Source organism: Eptatretus burgeri, chromosome 6, assembly GCF_056783735.1.
Source record: "Eptatretus burgeri isolate ZD-2024b chromosome 6, Ebu_testis_v1, whole genome shotgun sequence".
Classification (NCBI taxonomy): domain Eukaryota; kingdom Metazoa; phylum Chordata; class Myxini; order Myxiniformes; family Myxinidae; genus Eptatretus; species Eptatretus burgeri.
The window spans coordinates 33,105,080-33,130,755 of record NC_140966.1 but is presented as its reverse complement, the minus strand read 5'-3'; the positions used below and the strand labels follow the sequence as shown (position 1 = coordinate 33,130,755).

At 41.5% G+C, this 25,676-nt stretch overlaps 1 protein-coding gene across 2 annotated transcripts in view; it reads right to left on the bottom strand.

Annotated features, from left to right (window-relative positions):
• Positions 1 to 25,676, bottom strand: part of LOC147024514 (beta-1,4-N-acetylgalactosaminyltransferase 3-like) — a 352,417-nt gene that overhangs the window by 149,201 nt on the left and 177,540 nt on the right. For both annotated transcript variants that reach the window (XR_015059072.1, XM_085884517.1), the window contains exons 4-7: positions 18,001 to 18,091; positions 2,944 to 3,044; positions 2,313 to 2,380; positions 2,056 to 2,134 (exon numbers count right to left, since the gene is read on the bottom strand). Coding sequence is in view for 1 of the 2 variants with exons in the window: in XM_085884517.1 (XP_085740643.1) it covers positions 2,056 to 2,134; positions 2,313 to 2,380; positions 2,944 to 3,044; positions 18,001 to 18,091 (339 nt within the window). In the remaining variant the exon portion in view is untranslated. The remainder of the gene's footprint in view (positions 1 to 2,055; positions 2,135 to 2,312; positions 2,381 to 2,943; positions 3,045 to 18,000; positions 18,092 to 25,676) is intronic.

Here is a 25,676-nt window from a genome sequence, read left to right as displayed (position 1 = left end):
TTTCATTTATGGGTGTTGTCTGATGATTCTGTGATTTTTTTTCCGGTGTACCAGCTTCGATGTGCATCAGTACAGAAAATTTCATCTTTCGACATCACCCAGAAGGTATCAATCTTTAATATCAGTCAGTGAGGCAGTCAGTGAGTGAATTAGTCAATCAGTCATGAGAAAGCGGTTTAGATATTACATAGTTTTCAGATTCATTCATTGACATCAGCCTATATCTATTTCACGTTCAGTCTATTGCAGGTCGAAGGTCTCTCTCAACTCACACAGGGACACAGGGGTATTGGTATTATATGCTCATCACACTTACAAAGTGTGCATTCGCAGAAGTTATGCAGGATTTGGTAAATTCTTCAGGGTACTGGCGATATATCACATTCTCTTCACGAAATAAACTTTGGAGTCTTTAACATCCACCAACGAATGCAAGCAGACGAGATGCCCATGTTCACGTCTATCCGAGGATGGCACGACTTGTGATGCATTCCCTGACTTGTGAAGCTTCACTCTGAGAGTTGATAGTGGGGCCAGTCATCACACCCAAACTCGACATCTCAAAGGCATGTGTGCTGCCTCTGAGCTCTCCTTTAAGACATTCACAAGGAACTTAACAATGCATTCTATTCCACAGGACAGGTGACAATGTTGGCCACCATTTTGGTTTTTCCAATTATCCTTTGACCAGCACTGTTGAAACTTCCTTCATAACTTGTATAGGGAGAACAATATAATTGCATAAAATTTTAGCAGTGAAGTATTATTTTTACATCCATACATACATCCAAACATGGGGAGCATGCGCCAAAGAGCATTGCTGCGTCCACTTTCCGCCAGTACTCCAGGGGCCTCCGTCTGGCCAACCCCCAGGCAGATGCCTGGCCTATTCCCGTCTCTTAGGGATAGGGAATTCCAGGCACTCACCCGAAGGGACCACCTCAGGCTAACCCGACGAAACCGCCGTCTCGTGGATGACACCTTAGCACCACCCCGACATACACCACAGTGTGTTTTGTGGAGCGAAGTGTTTTGTGGTGGGCAGAGTGCAAATCCTACCACCAACCTCCTAGGGAAGGTAACCGACTGCAGGAGGATGTCTGCAGACACAGTTGGCACCAGATATGCATGGCCGTTGGCTCACAATGAGCTCCTCCAGCCTTTATCAGGTTTTGTATTTAATACTGCTGGGTGTCCATGTCCATACACCCTGCACACCAGGGGGACCTGGTTGAGGGAGCTTGTTTAATCACCTATACTCGACCATGAACAGGTTAGTATGGGTTTTTCATGATACCTGTAGCAAGTCACAGATCTGATCTGGCGTGACCTGACAATGAGGGTTGGGTGCTGCCATATCGGCCGAGCTGCTCTGCACTGTCTTAGCATAGCACTACACAGGGCTCCTGTCCTCAAGCGATCGTCCTCAAGTAATCGCCAACCCCAACCTCCGAGTAGCCGGATTGCAGGCGCACGCCACTACATCCAGTATTTATATCAATGTTCTACAATAAAAAGTACATTTCAACTGTGAGCTGCCCTCATATATATATATATATATATATATATATATATATATATATATATATATATATATAAACACACTTAATTTGTTTGTCAGAACTGGTGACCTTACAATGCAAGTATAACGGGTTACACCCAATCCCTCCATAATGAATCCTGTACTCCCTCTCTAATTTCTAGATTGCTATTCCCAAATTTTTGAGATGACTTTTCACCATTCCAATTCCTCATTATCTTCAAACGTTAATGTAATCAATCTTTCCATATTTAACCTACACTCAACTAAAGGTAATACCAGCCATGATTGTCATAAATGATAGCACTTTTTTCTGAGCGATGATGGAATGTCCTCATTGCTAAGCTGACCCACTCACATCCCTCTAACCCTCATGTGCCATCAGCTTTCAAAAAAAAACATTAATAATAATTGCATCTACACATATTCATTGAATGACAACTCAAACGAAGATGATTACACGTCATCAGTCGACGGGAGGATAACCAAAGAAGTAGAAATCAAAACAAATTTACCGCAACTTCGACATGGTCCATGCCATGATCATCTTGCTTGTGCAGAACCTCCATGTAGTATTGCTGAGTTGAAGAGAGCCTGCCAGGGTGCAGACAGCTTCATGGTTCGACCAGCCAACAAATAAAAATGTAATCGCTGCGAGTAAATGTTTAACAGGCCACTGTCCATAGAAGACATACAGTGGAAATTGAAGAAAATGCACAGATTATAAAATGTGCACTAGATGAAGTATTTTTGGTGCATGTACAAGACTCACCAGATGGGCAGAGATATCTGCGTTTCGAACCTTGTGTATTCACCAGGTGCAGCCCACTCATTACCTGTCTGAAAAACGGTCAGCCGCCCGTCACAGTTAGAGGACCCCACGTAAATGCTTGCTTAATGAGAGTCAAAATAATAAATCTTGACAGAAAGATCTCCTTTGGTGTAACAGCACAGGACATTTCATTTGTTAAGATGGATTTCTTTCGCAGAATGGAGCTGTGAATTTGAATTTATTACAAACTGCATGACAGAGCAAATTCACTGACAGGATTAAATGCTGCATTTTGGAATACGATGATAAGGTTCTGTCTACATGACTTTCCGCGATCTGTTTTTACGTTCGTTTGCAGACAAAAGCTGAGATGGTGAGCGATCACATTTAATTATCCTTTCTAGACAGGTTCCTCCACTATGGAGTGGCTGCATGCAACATGCGAGGCTCATTCTCATAGAGGAGGGAAGAGAAATAGAGGTGAAACATACGACATTGCAAATCAAGGTAACTTGTCATTGAATAAATCAGGTCTTCAGGAGAAATCAGTCATAATGGATTTCCAAATTGAAAATGGGGAATAGGTATCTTTTAGTTCTGCAATGGGTGTAAGCATTCATTATATTCGCACCTTGCCAACAAAGGCGATGAGATGTATGTTGTCAGAATCCTCATCTTGGCTCAGCCACAGCTCCGAGTTGTCATCAGAGGAGATGGCAAACTCGTATTTTCCTGTAGCATAAAGAGTAAATTTCAATAAGACATTTTCTTTGTCATGTTGTGTGCTTATAACTAGTAAAGTCAGAATTGAATGAAATAATTTCACAAGTCTCATATAAAGGTATTCTCCTGAAAATAAAATGAAGCTTAAAACAGATGTCCAATATATTCCAAGCATTTCACGGTGTTTTGTGTGGTCAGTGGTCAATGATTCGGACTGATGAAATATTCTTCTTCGAATCTTCCTCCTCCTCCTCCGAACCCCAGGCAAAAAATCCATCATCACCTCTGACATTAAATCTCTTCTCACTCTCTCTTCTCCAATGGCTTGATTTCCAATCATCAATTTGGATTCAGATCAGGAAACTCTACCCTGGACATGCTGCTTCTGCTTTCTCAACAATGGATAGAGGTCCTCAACGCCAGACATGAGATGAGAGCTATCTCCCTAGACACATCACGTGCTTTCGATATGGTCTGGCACCCTGCCATGCTCACCAAACTCTCTTCTGATGATATCCAAGGCAAACTCCACTAATGGCTCGCAGACTTCCTCTCCTGTCACAGCCAACATGTGGCCCTAAATGGAGTTCTTTCATCCCCTCTTCCTGTCCAGGCTGGAGTTCCTCAAGGCAGTGTTCTGCACTGTACTTTTTTCTAGTTTTCATCAATGACCTCTCCTACTCTCTGAAAAATCCTCTCTAACTTTCTGCTGATGACTCCACCCTCTGCCATACCATCTGTCTTCCCTCAGACCGGCAAGCAGCAGCCTCTTCACTCTCTGCAGATCTAAACAAAACCACAAGCTGGTCCAACACTTGGAACATGACTTTCAATCCTGACAAATCTCACACTCTCACTATGTCTCTCCAAAAGGACTGTCTGACAAACCCCTACCTACTTTCTCAACAATCCTCTTGACGAAGTTCAGTCCCTTAAACTTTTGGGTCTCACTATTAGCTGTGATATTTATTGGGCACACCAAATTTTAAAGTTGGCCTTCAAAGCCAGTTGCTGACTGGGCATTCTGTGTCATACAAAGTCCTTCCTTGGCACACCTGAACTCCTATCCACCCACAAGGCCTTCATCTGCAGCCTGATAGTGTACTGCCCCTCTCTCTTGGCTGGTGCTCCCACCTCACACCTTTCTCAGCTTCATGCTGTGAAAAGCAAGACATTTAGGATCATTGGTATCTCCTGCGATGAAGCTGAGTCTTTGCGTCTCTCACTCTCTCACCGTTGGCAGGTTGGTAGTCTTTCTGTCTTCTTCCGCCTCCTATCTGGCCTCACCCCCACCCCACCCCCGCTCTGTCTGTGATCTAGTCCCACCCCCCCCTTCCCCATATTTCCGCAGGGTGCTCAAGGTCTGCCAGCAACTCCCTTCTGGGGAAACTACCAAAATCAAGAATCACTGCTTACCTTCACTCTTTCATTCCTCTTTTTTCCTGCCTCTGAAACAAACTCCCACACTCTCTTCAATCCCCCTTTCCCCTGCAGGTCTTCAAAACAGCTGTTCACCAACATCTCATATCTTCCCCAATGCAAAAGCATGATCTTTTCTACCCTCGTTAATCCACCCCAAAACCACCTCCTTCAAATTCCCTGCTCTCCTTACTGAAAGTCCCTGTCGTGTCCATCTTGTTTACCCTGTGTACCCCGCCTCATCCCTCTCCCTTCCACAGATCTCCTAATATCTCTGTTCCCCACTATTTTGTGCTTCCCTCTCCCACCCCTCTTGTTCTGTGTGCCAGCTCCTATACGAGCCTCAACATTGAATACAAAAAAAATAGAAGGGCACTTGGTAGAGCACGTAACTCCGCCACGCAATGCCTGATAAATGAGAATATATCGGGCCCAATACATTTTAAAAATATGCTACACAGTACTATATCGTTTTTGGCCCTATTTCTCAATGGTCAAGAATCATTAAAAAAAAAAAAAAATTAATCTCGCATCCAGATCTAGATTCAGATATTCCCAAAAATCTAATCAATTCGTCCTTGCCACACACCCAACCTGTCCACCAAGTTTCGTCAGAATCCGTGGACAACTTTTTGAGATATCGTGCTAAATATTGGTTTAGCACCTCTCTCAATGGTGGAGAATCACTTAAAAAATTATCAGATCTGCATTCGGATCTTCACCAAAACTGAATCAATTCTTCCTTGTCACACACCCAATGTATCCACCAAGTTTCATCAGAATCTGAAAAAAAACTTTTTGAGATATTGTTTTTGGCTCTATCGCTCAATGGTGAAGAATCACTTTAAAATTCTAGTAGTCGGATCCAGATCCGGATCTTCACCAAAATCTAATCAGTTCGTCCTTGTCACACACCGAACCTGTCCACAAAATTTTATCCGGATCCGTCCACATCTTTTTGAGATATCCTGCACACAAACAAACAGACAAACAAGAAGACGACGTCGTACAAAGCACAACACTTCCAAGATCCATAAAACAAATTTGACCTCAAAAATAATTGCTGGTTGAATTCAATGACCAAATAAGCAACTCCTCTTCAAATTTCAAGTGACTCAGATGAAAATTGAGGATTTTAGAAATCTGGCCTATGTTGACCTTTTGGTCTGTGTTGACCTCCAAAAATAATTGGCTGGTTGAATTCAGTGACCTGAATTATAAATCCTCTTCAAATTTCAAGTAAATCAGATGAAAATTGAGGATTTTAGAAACCTCACCAAAGTTATTGACTTTTACCTATGTTGACCTTTTGACCTCAAAAACAATAGGCTTCCTCCTTTTGACAAACTCTACCATGTGGTGAAGTTCCGTGAAGATCGGTTGAAAATTGTGACCTGTAGGCGATAAAGACAGACACAAACAGACAGACACGAACAGACAGACACAAACAGACAGGCAAAGAGACAGACAAACAGACAGACAAACAGACAGACAGAATAACAAAGTCGAATGACCAATAGACTTGAAAAATCTTCGATTTTGCAAGTAACAAACAGACAGAAAGGAGTGAAAACATAACCTTCTTCACCTTCAGTGGCAGAGGTAATAAAACACACTGCCTGTGAAACATCAATGTGTGTTTATAGTCAAGGCCAGGATCAAACTCAGACTGGCGCACTTAATTGTGAGTACACGATACCTCTACACATTCAGGTCTGACAAAAAATAAACATTCTATCCATCATACAAGTGCTTTATAATCTATACACCATGAATTTAACATATCACTATATTTATCTTCTACATGTAGTAACCCGAATAATTACCATTAACGCAATGTATTCTTTCATATCAACCTCTCTATAACATCTGCAAGCAAGGAATTCAGCCAAGATAATGGCACACAATGGCTGACTATTTTTGAAAGATAGTCTATGATTATTAAGGACCTCAACCAAAATACAGATGGGACACCCGACTATATTTGCCCAGATGAAAGCAGCACTCTCCGAGGTACCAAGTACCCCCTGCCATCATTGCATCAGAATGGAAGTTAAATGTTATAGTTTGATCTGGGGTCAAACCCAGCCAAGACAGCTCAACAGCGAGCGCAGTACCAATTGCAGACCAAACTAGAGGGGGAGCACTGGGTAGAGTGCAAAACCTCCGCCGCCAATACTGCTAGGTCACTCAAGTGAACATGATATCCTATTCATTCAACTTGACGTCAACAGTGCTCACAGAGTTATAGTTTGCAACTTTCCCTTTTACTTTTAACTTTTACATACTCAATTCATTCGTCATAACTAGATTCCTTGAGACAGAAATTGATTTTACGTGGGTATATCCACCTGAAGTTCCAAAATCAGCCGCAATTATAATTTTGGCATGTTTTTTTTTGTTGGAAATCACTTATAACATGTAGAAATGCAAAAAAAAAAAATCAATTTTGTTGAAAAAAAATTTCCAAATTTTTTTTTCTCTAACAATTTTTTTTTGGGGGGGGGGGGTTGGAAATCACTTAAAACATGTATAAATGCAAAAAAAAAATCCAAATTTTGTTCAAAAAAAAGTTGCAAAAAATTTTTTCTCTAACAATTTCTTTTTTTGGGGGGCGGGGATGGAAATCACTTAAAACATGTAGAAATGCAAAAAAAAATAATTCAAATATTTTTTTCAAATTGGCAGCCATAGCGGCCATATTGGATTTTGGACCAAGTCCAAAATCTAATGGCATGATCCTTGGACCAGACCTAACCCGCCCCCCCCCCCACCAAGTTTCGTCAAAATCCGTCGAGGAGTTTTTCCATAATACTGTTAACAAACAAACAAACAAACAAGCAGTCATAGACTGGTACTTACGAAATCGTCAACTTGACCTCTGACCTTGTCTAATAAAAGCTGTCTCGAGAGAAGGTAGCGACGCAAACCAGAAGTTTCTACGATGATTCTGTACCAAACCATCAAAAATCGAATGTTTTGGATGTTTGACCTCACTGTGACCTTGACCAAAATCTAATCAGCGCAAGCCATCACCCTCGTGAATCACCTGGTGTAATTTGACATTGGTAGCTTCTTCCGTTCTCGAGTTATCTGTACCAAACCATCAAAAATCGAATATTTGACCTCACTGTGACCTTGACCTTTGACAGATTTTGACCAAAATCTAATCAGCACGAGCCATCACCCTCATGAATCACGTGGTGTAATTTGACATTGGTAGCTTCTTCCGTTCTCGAGTTATCATGCCGACAAACAAACAAACAAACAGAAACGGAAGTCATCAATATACTTACGAAATCTTTAGATCTTTAGATTTCGTAACAAACAATCAGAAAGGGGTGAAAACAGTTACCTCCATCCATCTTCGATGGCGGAGGTTAAATATACACTCGTCCTATCGTGGTTAAGCAGAATTGAATATGTAGAGGTTATTCCTGCAATTATATTGCGAGACGATTTCTTATTTTTCTAGTTTCCTCTATTTTTACTTATTTTCTATTTTCCTGTGTTTGTTTCTGGCAAGGAGGGGAGTAGGGGGGGGGGGATTATGTTTTTATCCTTACCATTATGTCCAATTATTACTATTATTGTTATTCACATTATTAGTCAGAAAGAAAACATTTTATGAAACTAAAAAGAACATGTCGGGGTGGAATCCCCCAAAAACAATCAAACAAGGTAGGAAGGAATGACAAGGTAAGAATGACATCAATGCAATGACACCAAAATACAACAGCACAATCCTTTTACAGATTGCCATCATGACATCTTTTGACATTTTCGTCATAGATGGCAATAGTAACAATTGTATGATGTCTATGTTAGAGGTAGTTGTAAATTTGTAGTGCAGGTTGGTGTAATTGTGTATTATGTTTGTTGTGGGATTGAGATGGGAAAATGTCAAAAGATGTCGTGTGAGAAAAAAAAAAAAGTAAGAGCTTGAGAACATTGATTGACTGTGTGCTCTGCCTGAAGAAGGGTCCTTGGCTGATTGACGAGGTTGATACTAGGTGATTTGCCATTGCCTTCCCAACAGTTAATCAGGGCAGGAATTTGTAATTTGGTCAGGACACCAGGGAGAGCTCACCTACTCTTGGCGAAGGACACCGTGGGATCTGTACCATCCACAAACTAATGATAGTTGATGGGACACCCGGCTTTACGTCCATCCAAGGGATGGCACACACATTGATGGTGAGGGATGGAACTACCTGTGAAACCCCGGGATGACTCTATCGTGGGTCAGGATTCAAACGCAGGCTAACCAGCGAAAAGACGAGTGTGTGTACCTCTTGGCCAACCTGCCAGCCTCTTGAGAAGATATGGACAGGGAGTTTTTCTTTGCAATCGAAAAGAACGGGAAAGAATAAATTTAGAAAGAACAGAGGAGGAATAAAAGAGGACTACATTAAAATGGGGATGAGCCACAGATGAAGGAGTTATATTTTTCCAACTTCATTTCTTTTAACACAAGCAATGTGCCATTTAAAGCGCGCACGTGTGTGTGTGTGTGTGTGTGTGTGTGTGTGTGTGTGTGTGTGTGTGTGTGTGTGTGTGTGTGTGTGTGTGTGTGTGTGTGTGTGTGTGTGTGTGTGTGTGTGTAATCCTTCACACGTGCTGAAAACATACATGTGTGTGTGTAATCATTACCTCCGCCACCGAAGGTGAAGGAGGTTAAGTTTTCACACCTTTCTGTTTGTTTGTTTGTTATTTGCAAAATCGAAGATTTTTCAAGTATATTGGTAAGTCGATCTTGTTATTCTGTCTGTCTGTCGACGACAGGTCACAATTTCAAACCGATCTTCACAAAACTTCACCAAGTTGCAGAGGTATTCTCAACTGAAAAGACTTGATTTTGAGGTCATAGGTCAAAGGTAATCTTGAGGTCAAATTTCTGAAATCGTCATTTTTCATCCGATTGACTTGAAATTTGAACAAGATTTGCATATCGAGTCACTGAATTAGGAAACCAACTATTTCTAAGGTCAAAGGTCAGACTTCAAAGTCATCAATTTTCAACTGAAAAATCATCAATTTACATCCTATTAACTTGGAAGTTGAATACAATTTGCATAGTCCATCACTGAATTGGGAAACCAACTATTTTAAAGTCAAAAGGAAAAAGATCAACTCAAGGTCAACCTTCTAACATCATCAATTTCAATCTGAAAAATAATCAGTTTTTCATGTATCCATGGCAACCTTTGTGGAGGGGGTGGATTTTGCAAGTATTGAAGTCTGCATGACGTCTTGTTACTTGCAAAATCGAAGATTTTTAAACTGCATTGGTTAGTCGATTTTGTTATTCTGTCTGTCACCTACAGATCACAATTTTAAACCGATCTTCACAAAAGTTCACCACAGTTGGTCATGAGGAAGAACCCTATTGTTTTGAGGTCAAAAGGTCGACATATGCCAAAGGTCAACAACCAAGGTGGTATTTCTAAAATCCTCAATTTTCATCCAATTAACTTGAAATTTGAAGAGGATTTATATTTCAGGTCACTAATTTCAACCAGTCAATATTATTTTATTTCAATATTATATTATTTTTGGTCAACATGAACCAAAAGGTCAACATAGGCCAAAGGTCAACAACTTAGGTGGTATTTCTAAATTCCTCAATTTTCATCCGATTGACATGAAATATGAAGAGGATTTATATTTCAGGTCATTGAATTCAACCAGCCAATTATTTTTGAAGTCAACATGGACCAAAAGATCAACAACTCGAGTGGTATTTCTAAAATCCTCAATTTTCATCCGATTGACTTGAAATTTGAAGAGAATTTATATTTCAGGTCACTGAATTCAACCACCGATTATTTTTGAGGTCAAATATGTTTTATGGATTTTGCAAGTGTTATGCTCTGCAAGATGTCTTCTTCATGTTTGTTACTTACGAAGTCTTTCGATTTTGAAAGTATATTGATGACTTCCGTCATCTGTTTGTGTGTTTGTGTGTGTTTGTGTGTGTGTTTGTGTGTTTGTTTGTAGGCACGATAACTTGAAAACGGAAGAAGCTACCAATGTCAAATTGCACCATGTGATTCTGGAGGTTGATGGCTGGCGCTGATTAGATTTTTGGTCAAAATCGGTCAAAGGTCAAGGTCACAGTGAGGTCAAACATCCAAAAAATGATAACTCGAGAACGGAAGAAGCTACCAATGTCAAATTACACCACGTGATTCAGGAGGGTGGTGGCTTGCGCTGATTAGATTTTGGTCAAAATCGGTCAAAGGTCTAGGTCACAGTGAGGTCAAGCATTCGATTTTTGATGGTTTGGTACAGAATCATCGTAGAAACTTCTGGTTTGCGTCACCACCTTCGCTCGAGACAGCTTTTATTAGACAAGGTCAGAGGTCAAGTTGACGATTTCGTAAGTACCAGTCTATGACTGCTTGTTTGTCTATTTGTTTGTGTGCAGGATATCTCAAAAAGTTGTGGACGGATCCGGATGAAATTTTGTGGAGAGGTTCAGTGTGTGACAAGGACAAACTGATCAGATTTTGGTGAAAATCTGGATCCGGATCCGGTTACTAGAATTTCTTAAGTGATTCTTCACCATTGAGATATAGGACCACAAACAATATGTAGCACGATATCTCAAAAAGTTGTGGATGGATTCAGATGATTCCTGGTGGACATGTTGGGTATGTGACAACGAAGAATTGATTAAATTTTGGTGGAGATACGAATCCGGATCCGGAACTGATCATTTTTATGTGATTCTTCACCATTGAGAGATAGTGCTAAACTGATATCTAGCAAGATATCTCAAAAAGTTGTGGACGGATTCGGACGAAACTTCGTGGATAGGTTGGGTGTTTGGCAAGGACAAATTATTTCTGTTTTGGTGAAGATCCTAATCGGGATATGGATGCGAGAATTTTTTAATTCGAAAAAGAATTCTTCACCATTGAGAGATAGGGCCAAAAATGATATAGTGCTGCATAGCATGATATTTCAAAAATGTATTCGGCCCGATATGTTCTCTTGGACCAGGCATTATGTGGCAAAGGTATGCGCTCTACCGAGCGCCCTTCTATTTCAAAAATGTATTGGGCCCGATATGTTCTCGTGGATCAGGCATTGCATGGAGGAGGTATGTGCTCTACCGAGTGCCCTTCCAGTTTATTCTTTTCTATTCCCATTAAATCTCTCATCTTCCATGGTTTTCCTTTTTGCACCATTCTATAATATGCTCTATTAACCACTTCTCCCTTTTCTCACACTCTTCTGATTTGTTGGGTCTTCCTTGCGTGCGCTTCTGATCTGACTTCTGATCTCACACTCTTCTGATAACTACTTTTTACAATATAAGAAGATACAAATCTGGATCTTCACCAAAATCTAATCAGTTGATCCTTGTCTCACACCCAACCTGTCCACAAAATTTCATCCGAATCCGTCCACAACTTTTTGAGATATCTTGTACACAGACAAACAAACAAACAAGACAGAAAGGGGTGAAAACATAACCTCCTTCACCTTCGGTGCTGGAGGTAACAAGCCGTTTGTTTGTAAAGACATTCGGGATCTCCATGATAGTGATGTAATAGCTCCAGCGGATAAGGCTGTTAAAATTTTTGTTGTCGTTTGTAAAATGTTTTATGTGGAGGTTTTATCAAGAGAGGCATTGATATGGTTACTTTCACTAGTATAGGAAATAGCACATGTGTTCCTGGTCCTAAGTCACTCCAAGACATTATATCTGAGAATCAGGAAGTTTTAGTTCATAATTCAGTGTGAAATGTAAAGAGGTAAATCTTTGTATTCCTCGGCTTTTCTGGATCCATAAGCTTCATAAGAACCCGTACAAGTATCGGTTTATAGCGGGTGCCAGTCGGTGTTCCACCAAAAAGTTATCGCTTACAAGTTGTGAGGGAGCAGTTCAGGAAATATTGTTTAGCAATTGAGAAGAATTCTGAGATCAACACTTTCTGGAGCATTAATGCTTCTTTAAAGTTCTTAGATCAGATTAGATGCCTCAATATCAAGTGAGTTGAAGTTTTTGATTTTTTAACTTTAGATACATATTTGGATTTAGTACCAGTGAGGGATTCACTCTCCAAAATAAATGACAAGGTTTATAACTCTTTTAATAAGTTTTTATGTGTCAGGTTTGATAGAGCATTCTTTTCTAATAAAAAAAAATACTCAAGTTTTCATTCTTTTGATGAGCAGAAGTTTAAGGATGCTATTAATTATATTTAATACTTTTGTATCTTGTTGTGGGATAATGTTTCAACAGGTTAAGGCTATTCCCATGGGTGGGAATTGCAGCCCACTACAAGCAGACATTTTTCTTATTTTCTGTGAATTTTCATTTATGCAGAAACTCATGAAGGAGAAAAAAATTAGGATTAGCGAAAAAAATTCTCTCATACATGTCATTATATACAGTAGATGATATTCGTGTGGTTCACTTTAATTTTTTGGATATGCAGCTTCACAAGATTTATCCAGATCACCTGATTGCAAACAGGAGTGGTAATGGTTGTACTGTTGCTGTATATCTGGATGTGTTGGTTAGAGTTGAACAGAATGGCTGAAGTACAAATGTATATCATAATGTTGATGATTTCAGTTTCCCTATAGTCATGCACACCTTTCCATGTAGCAATGTACCAATCAAAATGGGTTAAGGCGCTGTCACACCTTGACGTTTTAGCCAGCAATGGCAACGTATAAAAATGTATGTAAAACGTTGGCATACGCTGAAGTTTTGAGGTTTTTTTTTTTTAAGTTTTGGTCGTATTCATCACATGTTGGTCGTATGCATAACATATTAGTAATGGGCACAGAACGTTTCGTTGTGTTATAGATAACTAATACCAACGAATGCTTAGCCTGTTGTTGGCGTTCACAACATATGCCCAACGATAGTTTAACTTAGGCATAGCGCACTGCACGTATCGCCGACGAACTCGTGGCGTAGCCTGTTAAAAACCTGCCGCACGCCGATTTAAATCATAGCCGCCTGAAAATTGGAAGTGTCAACATCGCAGTCACACCTTGACGATTTAGCCAGCGTATGCCGACCTATGAAAAATATGTGTAAAACGCTGGCACACGTCGAATACGGTATCGGTAAGTTGTGTATACGTTAGGAGCACGATGAAAAACGAGGAAGTACGCTGTCATATTCCGTGGTACGTCTCGTACGTCGTGAATATCAAGCATGCTGAAAATTTTAGGACATACTCGACATATGGCTCACAAGTTCCGCATACGCTGGCATAAGTTCTCTGCATGCTCCACGATCGTTGATACACATCGGGCACACGTTACTTGTAAGTTACTCATAAGTCGAAACACGTCGAGGTAATGTTTAGCAGACCCGAAACTTAATTTTAACCTATGAGTAACATGCTTTGAACCTATGAGTAGCGTGCTTTGAACCTATGTGTAACCTTTCTCAAACGCACATTGGCGTATGTAGACGAATTTGATTGACGTCTTCCGGACGACCACAGAACTTACTGAACGTGTTTCTAACTTACATCTACCGTATAATGGCATATTGGCAGCGTTTAGGGGAATTGGTATATAAAAATGGGGTTCACAAGAGGAACCCGTCAGTGTTCCAGACTCCATGTTGAGTAGATATCAATGCCAGTAGTATCAGTAGTAGTAGTAGTAGTAGTAGTAGTAGTAGTAGTAGTAGTAGTAGTAGTAGTAGTAGTAGTAGTAGTAGTAGGTGAGCGTGTCAGTAGTAGTAGTTTAGTAGTAGGTGAGCGTGTCAGTAGTAGTAGTAGTAGTAGTATGTCCATGTCAGTAGTAGTAGGTGAGCGTGATGGGGAGGGTGTGGGTGATGATGGATCCTCGTTGCGTCCATGAATAGGAGACTACTTTGCACCATTGTTCGATGTTCTTTTCGGCTAATTTTTTTTCTCATTCCCACGATGAACTATTTTTTTGTTTCAGTTTTAAAAGTATTCAAAACGACTTGGACGAATGCGTAATGTACTAGTAATGAACACTGAACGCTTCGATAACTTATACATAAGTTATACCAACGATTGATTAGCGTGTTTTAGGCGTCCACAACCTATGCCCAACGATAGTCTAACGTACGCATAGCGTGGCAGCGTGTCGTCGACGATTACGTGAGGTTTTCTATTCATGGGCTGCAACTTCACTTTTAATAAATGGCTCTCACTCGCCTATTGTTTTTGGACGCTGGTGCTCGGCAATTGAAATAGTTTCCATTGAACGAGTTAAATCGCTTCCACTGGACTATGGAAATGATTTAATAATAATGCTTGGTTATCCTTGGACCCACTCTGGCTTGCAGCTCGTCGAACATCGCTGGGGGCATTCGCAGGAAGTTGATGAAGGATGCATGGTCCTTGTTCCGGAGTTCCACCATGAGCTGGTCATATATGCCGTAATGGCGTCGCCTCCCGATCCATGGTCTCACCCAGTTCCTTCTCCTCTGTTCACGTATTCTTCTCCCGGCTCTATTGGCACGCAACTGGTGCAGTGTCAACTCGATGAGGTCATGTTGATGTTCGAGGACAGGTAGGTATTGTCGTCTCAGCGTTGCCGTATCCTCCATCTCTCGGAATGACATGGACATGTACTCACCACGAAGTCTAAAAAAAAGACGGGTTCCTCCTGCGAAGCCCCTTTTTATATACCAATTCCCCTAATCGCTGTCAATACACCATTATACGGTATCTGTAAGTTAGAAACGCGTTCATTAAGTTCTGTTGTCGTCCTGAAGACGTCAAATACGTCTACGTCTTTTTCAAGTAACGTGTTGCGAAGTGTGAACAACGTTCGTGTAGTGAGCTTACAAAACGTTACTCATAGGTTATAAATAAGTTTCGGGTACGCTAAACATTACCTCGACGTGTTTCGACTTATGAGTAACTTACAAGTAACGTGTGTTGACATGTCTCAACGATCGCATAACGTGCCTACAACTTACGGACAGCGTAGCGGAACGTGTGAGTCATACGCCGGCATACGTCATAAAATTTCAAGCATGCATAAATTTGAGGACAACCCAAAAGTACAACGTTTAAAGCCAGCATAGTACGACTTATGTCAGTGTTTTTTAGCGTGGTCTTAACGTATACAAAACGTACCCATAATGTATTCGACGTGTGCCAGCGTTTTAGACAAATTTTTCATAAGTCGGCAAACGTTGGCTAAATCGTCAAGGTGTGACAGCGGCTTTACAATGTCTTCTCATCTCAGCTACTTAGATTTTTAAGAATTTATTCGGTAGAGGATGAGTTTGTGGAATGTAATGAGGTCTTTTTCCATCATGTTAAACAGAGGATATTTGCCTGATTGCTTGATCAGGTTATGTGAGAATGTCTTTGTACTCCATCATCAGTTTGGTTGGTTTTCATGGAAACAAGTTCCGATTGCATTGCATTTGATGCAATAATAATGAATTAATTATTTTAGTGATATAAATTTTTTAATCAATATAATTGGTTATATATATATATATATATATATATATATATATATATATATATATATATATATATATATATATATATATATATATATATTGTATGGGTAGATTTGGATCTGTGCGGACTCTCTGTGGGGAGTGTGTGGACACTCCATTCCTGTTACGGGTGCCATCGTGGCAAAGTTTTGTCTCGTATCTTATGGAGATTCTTTCAGCCGATTTCTGAGCCATTTGTCATATTAACTTTTTTTCGAAATTCCCGAGCCAATGTTTTTTACAACCCATCACACGCAGCTGTTTAAAAATAATAAAGTTGTGAGCGTATCCCTGAAATGTCTATATAAATTTAACATCATTTTTCGGTGAAAGCTGTTCAAGGTTTTTGGGTTGTATTCAGTACGTACTGCAGTCGGTAATCACACTGAGTCGAACCTGCCGATTTCCGAAAAATTGCTGATATTGGCAGTGTGTGTGTGTGTGTGTGTGTGTGTGTGTGTGTGTGTGTGTGTGTGTGTGTGTGTGTGTGTGTGTGTGTGTGTGTGTGTGTGTGTGTGTGTGTGTGTGTGTGTGTGTGTGTCTTCTCCATTATATATTTTTTGGGTCATCCATGCCTACCGATGGTTGCCTGGTTATCTTATCCAGCCACTACCAGGTGACCATCCAGGAGTATTGCCCCAATGTTTAATATCTCTGAAGTTCTTTGACATAATTCCTATTGGTCCAGCTATCACTGGTCCAACTTTGGCATTCTTCAAGTTTCCAGGATCTTCTCACTTCATTCTTGAGGTTTGGTCATTTTTTTGATTTCTGCATCGTTTAGTCCAAAATCACTGCAATCAACACCTCAAAAAGCAATGCCTTCTTCTATTTTTTTGTACCTAAGTATGATATCTGGTTGCTCTCCTCTCTTCCTCTCTCTCCCTCCCTCCTCTTTCAACCCCCCTCAATACCCCCCCCACCCCAATCAGCGAAGCAATGGGTTGTATTTGCTAGTTATAAATAAGCATTAAAATAATTTGTTGGAGATTGCTAGGATATGCAGTGCAGTATGTCAAGATCAGTTATTGATGACACTTTCAGTATTTGAATGGCAGTTTGAGTCGATGGTTAGATGGAGGTGCTGTGCAATAGATATGTCTGCAAGGTAAAGTGTTTATCATTTAATATATCATCATATAGAGTGGTGTATGATTAAAGTTTTGTTTTGTTTTGTCCCTTCCACTCCCGCCCCTCTTGTCTCATGCCTCCTTGCTGTGAGTTGTGTGTTAGCTCTCATACGAGCCTCGACCAAGGTATACAAAAAAAAAAAAAAAAAAAAAAAGTTATTCATATGTCATAATACTTTTAATCAAAGTAATAATTAAAGAAGTTTGAATCAGAATATTGCATTGATGTGTTGACTGACTGTCTGGACACAACTTTGAGGTTGTGGGTCCATTTATATTGAGTAATCTACTGATGTGGACCTGTGACCGTGAATGTGGATCCGCCGTTTGGAGAGGTTCTGGGCTGAAAGGATCGAAACCTCGATGAAAAACGGTGCCCAGCTGATGATCCGGGCAGTTGGGAAATCATGAAATTGCTTATAAGTTAAAGTTATAACTTCAAATAACATCGCTTTTGTAAGTACTTACCCATACATAATATATCTGTGTTTGTGTGTTTATACGTGTGTTTGTATGCATGGGTGTAGAGGTGTGGGGTGTGTGTGTATTATGTCTGGCTTCCTTCTTGGGACTACGTTGCAGTAATTGGTCTAAATTTTGATGACTCTTACAGCCTTGTACAAAAGAGGATGATGTTATTAGTTTGGGTAGTTTTTTAAGTCCTCTGTTCTTGTATGTTCCATATTAACAGATCATAACGAATTTAAATAACAATGTGCGTGAAGAAGTCAATGTATTAATGTAGTGAGTAAACCGTATAAACCAAAAAAAGAAAAAGAAAAAAAAGAATGCAGTTTCTGTGTACAGTATATGTTTCGAGAATGAACTGTTGAATATGAAAGTTGCATTTAACTATATGTTCAGCAGAGGGAAAAGCATGAAGGAGAGGCAAATATGATGAGGAGAATGATGAAAAGGCAAATACAACTCAACAAACCATCGACAGGAGGATGCAGGAAACCGAAGAGCCGAAGACCATAGTTTATCCAGTTCGGCGCAATTTCCAGCTTGTCAAGTGCCAAACGACTCTGTGGACATTTTGGCATGAAAACAGGATGTGACAAAAATCCACACATATTTTGAAAACGATACATTTGTGACATTTAAAAAGGTGACTGAAAGGGAAGTTACAGAATGTTGTCTTCGCCATTGAAATAAAAAGTTTGTGTCAATGTAATTGCTCATAGATCAGAGGTAGGTTATTTTACAATGTCGAGTATGGGTTCAATTCCCAACCCAACTATAAACTGTCACTCTGGTGCTTCCCAGGCAGGGGTTAACACCACTGAGTACACCAACCTTCGGAGGTACGTTACGCGGGTGCCTTATGTGCTGGTGAACGCTTAGAGATCACGCCGTGCATTGTATAGTCAAAAGGTGTTTTGTTTTTGAAAAATCAAAAGTTTGAATGAACCATGATTCATTAAATGAAGTGAAATTAAATACAACTAGTTATCCCATAAAAGATCGATAATATATTTTGTTCATCATTTTCTCTTGGTCTCTTTGAAAGTGCTTCATCAAACCTGGCTTGAATTGGCATTGATTATAAAATAATAGTTCCCGCGACAGAGTGGCAACATATCCAGGGTTGATTCTCAGCTAATGCAAAGTTCATGACTTGTCATGGGTGAACCTATGCTTGGAAACAGAATATTGCCATGGATTAATGGATAGATGGATAGATCAATAAAATAGAAGTTTTGCTTCAGTAGTGCCAGGGTTTTTTGAGCACATGAGTTTTCTTAAAGCTCTTCGTGAGCCTTGAGTAATCACTTTACATACAGGTCACTTAATGCACACCACCACTCTTTGAATTAATGATGGTAAAACATTTCTCCCAAAGACGATGCATTTTGGGATTATAATTGCAACCAGAAAACTATTCTCTCAACATCACTATTAACAAACACTATTGGTCAAAGCATAATGCAGGCACAGGGGCAGTAAAGAGTCGATCAGGAAGTGGGAACTGGCACACTGTGGCTTACAATAGTGTTAGAAATACTTATTGCCAGTTTTGAGAAGGGAACGGCCATTCCTAAAGCATTATATTGTAATGTTTGTGGGGTAGATGGGGGAAATTCATTGGAGAGATTGGATTGTAGAGAGTTGCTTGGTCTGTGGACGTGTTGGGGATATCTCGATGTAAGTTAAATAGGGAGACTGTGAGCTTAAGTGTGACTTGTCACCACACGGGGGGTGGTGCTGTGTTCGATAGGGATTAAGACCAATTTGTTGTAGTTGCCCCCTGTGACCTTCTCTTTCGTTTTTGTATTTACAAGCCAGCCAGGAAAGAATTACGTTTTTATAACAACAACAACAACAACAACAACAACAACAACAACAAGCAAGCCAAACGTGCTGAGCAGGCAGAAGCCCAGCCTTCCCGGTTTTCGTGCGAACAAGCCACACCCGGGGGTGGAAGAAGGGTAGAGTTCGAAGAACAGTAGTTGTGAGAGGAACATGGCTGGGATGGAGGATCTCACTTTCCTCTCCTCTCGGCATGACGAAAGAGCTGCGTGATTCTCGTGCCTTGCTGTAAATTTGCTCACATGCTGGGCAAGATGCTATTCATTGACTGTTCAGCTGAGCCGTGAGGTGTGTATGTTTCAGAAGCAAGGGAGAAGAGTGCATCTCCAGAAAGAGAAGAACAGGAAAGCTGCTCGTGGCAGGAGCAGAGTGAGGTTAATCAGTCTCATGTGTAGGACAAGGAGGGGATGAGATGAAGGCTCGGAGTGGGACAGAAGCGAGATCAGCGGTCAAAAGAGAAGGGTATTACGGCTGGATCACCCTCGACGCAGTGAAGAAGACCGCATGATTATTGGGTTCATGCTGAGGCTAATTGGCTCGCATAGAGGAGCAAGACGCTGGCCATCGACTGTTGAGCTGAATCGTGTGGGACCAGCGCCAATGCCTCATGTCGAGCCATCGAGGGAAAGAGATGATGCCATTTTGCAAAGCAGCAGAGTCGGTGAGGACGATCGACGCAAGAAGCTGCACAGTGTTTTCTGAGCCTTGGCGTTTAGAGTCGCCACCCAAATTACCTCCCGTATGTTTCCCACCCAGAAAGCAGCTCGGCGATATTTTAGGATGCGTCTTCCCGCACAGTGATGAAGCAGTTTGGTGACTTTGAAGCTACTGAAACTCACTCCTGGACCTAAAGCTCAGTGCCGAAATAAAGGAGGGATTATTTTTCTTTCTTTTATATCTTTCTTGTTTGTATTTCAGTCTGCGTGGAGGTGCCTCAAAATTAGATTTAGGTTCCCTCACATCTTGATTTATTTCTCTTGTAATTATTGATTTTCTGTTTCTTAAATTATTATTATTTAATTTGCTGGTGTCCGTGTGCCTGCTGTGGGTTCGAAAGTAAAACCCCTGTGCAGTGCTACCGTCCTGGTGAAAAGCCTAGTCATGGGTGCGCGCTCGACATAATCTCCAAGTTTCTCACCTGTAAGCCTCCAAGGGAGAACTGTCTGGCCATCCATCCAGGTAGGGGGAGACCCACTGGACATGACACTATTAACATTTAAAGAATGTTGTATTTGATAATTCAACAACACCCAATACTTAAATCAATCATATTTTTCAAATCTCAAAATTAGTTGTTTACCAAAAGGAAGAACTTTATTAACCTGTAAGCAATTGATAGATTTTCTGACTGCCCATATCATCAGCTGGGTTATGTTCTTCAAAGAAGTTTTGACTTCCCAGAACCTCACCGAACAGTGGGTCTACAACCACACCATGGGTCTACACTCTACACATCAGAAGATCCACAACCTCAGCTTTATTAGTCCAGGAGCAGAAGGGGTAAAAATTTGTTTTTGCAGCACACCCAGTACACAGAAGGTTTGACTTCATATTCTGTTATAGTGACATCTTTGGAATATTTTCAGGTACAATGTACAGTTTTGGAGGAGGAGATTGGGACCATACTCTGTGCAGAGCGTTGGTGCTGCTTAAGCAGTCTCCTTCGCTATTGGGTACAATCCTGGACGGGTCGCCACTCCGACACAGTATACCAGCAAGCTGGCACGCGTTTTGCCGACCTCGGAAGGATGACAGGCCGAGTTAACCCCACCTGGTATTAATTTAACAGCTCAGTGGGATTTGAACTCAGTACCCTAGGATCCAAAGCCCGCCACCCTGACCATTAAGCCAACACCAGGTATGATTGTGGTAATAAAAAAATTATACAGCTTGGCTTGTGAATTGGGACGGGAAAGGGGGGGGGTGTCATGCTCGGAAAACACCATTTTCCTACATTTTGGATAAGAGGGTTCATGTTTTGAAATGATCATAAAAATGTGATTATATTCCCGATCATATGCAAACGTGTCAATTAAAGTATTGGCCTTTGAATGCTTTTGCTGTCAAGACCTTTCTTATTTGACCTTTTGTTCATTTTAATACAATAGATAATGTTGAATAACATGTATATTATTGTGCAACAATGATATTTTGGTAAATTCAATGCATGCAATGAAATGATTAAAACTTCTGGAAACCATTTATCCAACAAATTATGTCGTTTAATGAGTTGTATGTGCACAAGTACGACGTGAAAAAGGTAATTTTCACACATACTGTATATATGTGTATATATATATATATATATATATATATATATATATATATATATATATATATATATATATATATATATATATATATATATATATATATATATATAGTTGAAAGTGTGTTTCTCCATGACCGATGCACGCGAAAAGAACTGGACTGATCCTCACCAAACTTCACATGCTGACAGAACATGTAAAATAATTTTACATCCGACTTCCACTTTCCGAATTATGACATCACCTGATTTTGTAATGTTAATTTTTCAAGTTCAGCCGATTGACATGGGGCCAATGCCATATACAAAATATCTAACATATGATTTTAAGTTTTTGTTTGTTTGTCTGCACACGCTGATCTCCTGAAAGGTGAAAGATAGGAGCTAACCACTGGAAAAAATGTCGGGATGGGCCCCGGGAAGGTTATAGGCTATGTGGCAAGGCCCCTCGGCTGGGGGGGGGAGGGGGTGTGTTTCCCCCTCACCAACCCCCTTAGCCTATGACTACCATGGCCCAATAGGGAACTGATACTGTGCTCGCGTCAGACATATGTATAGAAGATTAACTTCATTCAAAAAGAACCGGGCAGCGCCGGGTGCATTCACCGAGTATATATATATATATATATATATATATATATATATATATATATATATATATATATATATATATATATATATATATATATATATATATATATATATATATATATATATATATATATATATATATATATATATATATATATATATATATATATATATATATAGTTGCGAATTCGCGCCCGCCGGCGTGCGATCAGCCACGCAACTCGAATCGCGGCACGTCACCCACCGGACGGACAATTCTGTCATGACCCTCTCGGACTAACGCCGGGAACTAGTCACGGGTGGGCCTTTCGGCCTAACCACGATCATGCCAACCGGCCCCCCGCGGGGGATAGGGTTGTTCGCCAAATTCGACCTACCTAAGTACCCACACGGAGGGTAGACCGGGCGATCGCACCTCGCCGCAGGTCGACTCCGGACACGGGCCACTTTAAGCGACCCGTTCCGTACTATCGGGATAACCGAGCGGTGTTATCGTCGACCTCGATGGTTCCGATTAATTATCGGGCGTATTAAGCCCACTACCAACCCTTTACGTGAAGCAAGATGGAGATTCAATTAAAGAAAAGACGAAGCCAAACGAGAAAAACAGTTCAACATAATTCACATTTATTCTGCGGCACACGGAAAGCACACCTATACAATTACAACAATTATGCACCAAAAGCAGATGTTGCAAAAGAAACACAACAATGCAGATCTACTACCGACTATGCGAGCACACGGCAACACTTACACAGTTTTACTTTACAGACGGCGCCGACAACACATATACTCAAAAGCAAAAGAAAAGGGCCACCCTCAAATGCAAGGGACAGACGGGCCTGTGGGCCGCGAGACCGGGTGGAGCCTACCCGTCTTGTGATGAGCCGCTAATGTGGCGGCGGTGCCCCGACTCCGCGCTCCTTCGCGGGTTTCGTTGGCACTGCTTGGAGTGGGGTGGGAACGGGCCCCCTTTTCACACTATCTCAGCGCGGGGGGGGGGGAAGGGGGGAATTGTTGATGCTCTGGGGAAAGAGGATAGCTGGCTTGCTTGGGTCCCACGACGAGCGACTCCACTGCAACCTCGACCGCGCTCCCGGCTTCCCCTCTCTGCAGCTCCCCGACAGACTCCGACAGACTGACTCTCCTCCAGACCCGACTGGACTGCTGCTGCCACACTCTGCCGCTGCCACACTTCTCCAACTCGCCCGAGCCCAAAACTGACTAAATTCGCCCCGCGCTTGACACTTTATAGTGGTGTAGGAGATCCCATATGCAAATTTCTGGATCAGAACGAGCTCGGGGGTGGAGCCACACTCGCCCATTGGACGGAGAAAAAGGGGCGTGAATCTCCCCTGATCCTTGAATTTGCATATCCCAATTCTACTCCGACACGCCTGGAGGCGGGGCCAAACCGCCCTGCGCTTGCTGATTGGACGGATCAGAAGTGGGCGTGTATCATTCCTGATCCGACTTCTCCTCGGAAAGGCCGCACTTTGCACCCGCGCCTCGGCGCACTTCCCGCACGAGGCCAGGACAGCCTGATGCTCAGTGCCCACAAGCGGTGCGGGAATGGCCGCAGAAGGAGAGGCGAAGGTGGTGGAGGGTTTAAAGTGGTGGTCCATGGCCATGGTGACGTTTGGAATGGCGGTGATGCGATGTTTGCGGGAGCGAGTTGTGAAGGTAAAGATCGTGGCTGTTGGTGTTGCTGTTGTTGTGAAGCGGCGTTGCGGTTGGTGGTTGTTGTGTGATGGCGGTTGAGACGTGGTTGGTTCAAAATAAAGATAGAACAGAAAAACGGCTATCTTAAAGGGTCGCAGCCCGAATGAATCACATTTATTCCCTCCAAACAACGGGTTTGGGGCTAACTACACATGTATTTACAGAGATATCTCACCTACGGGACCTGAATGGTGGTTTGCGAATTTCCTCAACCGCAACACTACCCCCTCCCCTTTTTACAGACTCGTCCCGAGTCGTCAAATTCTCGTGTGCCATCATCTGTCGTTCTCCCCTAGTACGTTTTACCTACGGATCCCTGAGTGTGACATTCATGGTATTCGTGTCCCCAAAATAAATAACCTGAGGGCTGAGTTACTAACTAAACAAACCCACTCACACGGACGACTTAAATAAAATTGCTGGCGCTAAGACAGACATGCCGGGGGAGCACTCATATGTTACTTACAGAGATATCTCACCTACGGGACCTGACTGGTGGTTTGCGAATTTCCTCAACAAAATATATATATATATATATATATATATATATATATATATATATATATATATATATATATATATATATATATATATATACATATGTGTGTGATGTCATGCCTTATTAATTTAACATCTGAATTGGCATAAAAATTGACATGAAACACGTGAATTAACATAAAACTTTGATTTATGAAGGGGGGCGTCATGCTCAAAAAATGTCATTTTTTAAGCATTTTGAATAAGAGTGTACACTGTACATGTCATCAAATGACCACAAAATTTAATTATTTTCCTTATTTGATTCAAACAGATGGCAAAACATTCTTCTGTGGATGATCTTTATAGCTATAGCATTCATAGATTCAATTATTTTTTGTGACCTTTATTTTGCAATGTTAAATAGCATGTATTGTTATAGATTCGGCGGCGCTTAACGCACCGCCGGCTCGTTCGGCACAGGTCTCGGGTCACGCTCATCAGATCACGATACCAACGTACACCTGGGCCTTACCAGTTGGGGATATAGACCCCAGCTACAGACTGGGTTTGTCAGAGACCGAGTGAAATCTGCCAGTCCGTAGCCCGTTTGGTTTTATATACAAAATCGAGCGATTGTTCCTCAGCGCGGCACAAATAAATTCAAGGCAGAAACTTTCGTATGAATCAGCCAAATTTATTGGGGACACATCGGGGAACACGCAACAAGCAAAGCATTCACAAACATTATAATTAATCTATAACCTGCTCTTACCTAGGGAGCTACGGATACAGGTTTTGAAGGGAGGCCTCACAAAATAAACCTTAGGCCTGGACAACATGCAGACAAGACACGGAGTACTTGGTGGTGCCTCATGGACGAGAGGAAAAGTGTCGAAGGCACGAATGCAGCTCGTGACAAACCGATGGTGTCGGATTCGAGCGCCCAGACCGAGCACGCAGCGTGGCAAGATGGCGGCGACGTACTCCGATCGGCCCCGTTCATGCATGCCGCATGGCAAGATGGCGGCGACGACTCCTTTTGTCGGCATCGCTCACGCACCAGCCTCAGCATGTTCAGCCCCTGTAAGGTCGACAGCACAAGAGAGAAAGATCTATGGTGTGTTCCAGCTGGTTTCTCACAAGGTCACGTATGCCAATCCAGGCCTGGCCTGTACACCAGACTAGGCCAAATCTGGATGTTGGACTCTGCAGGTGGATCGATGGGATGAAAAGACGTG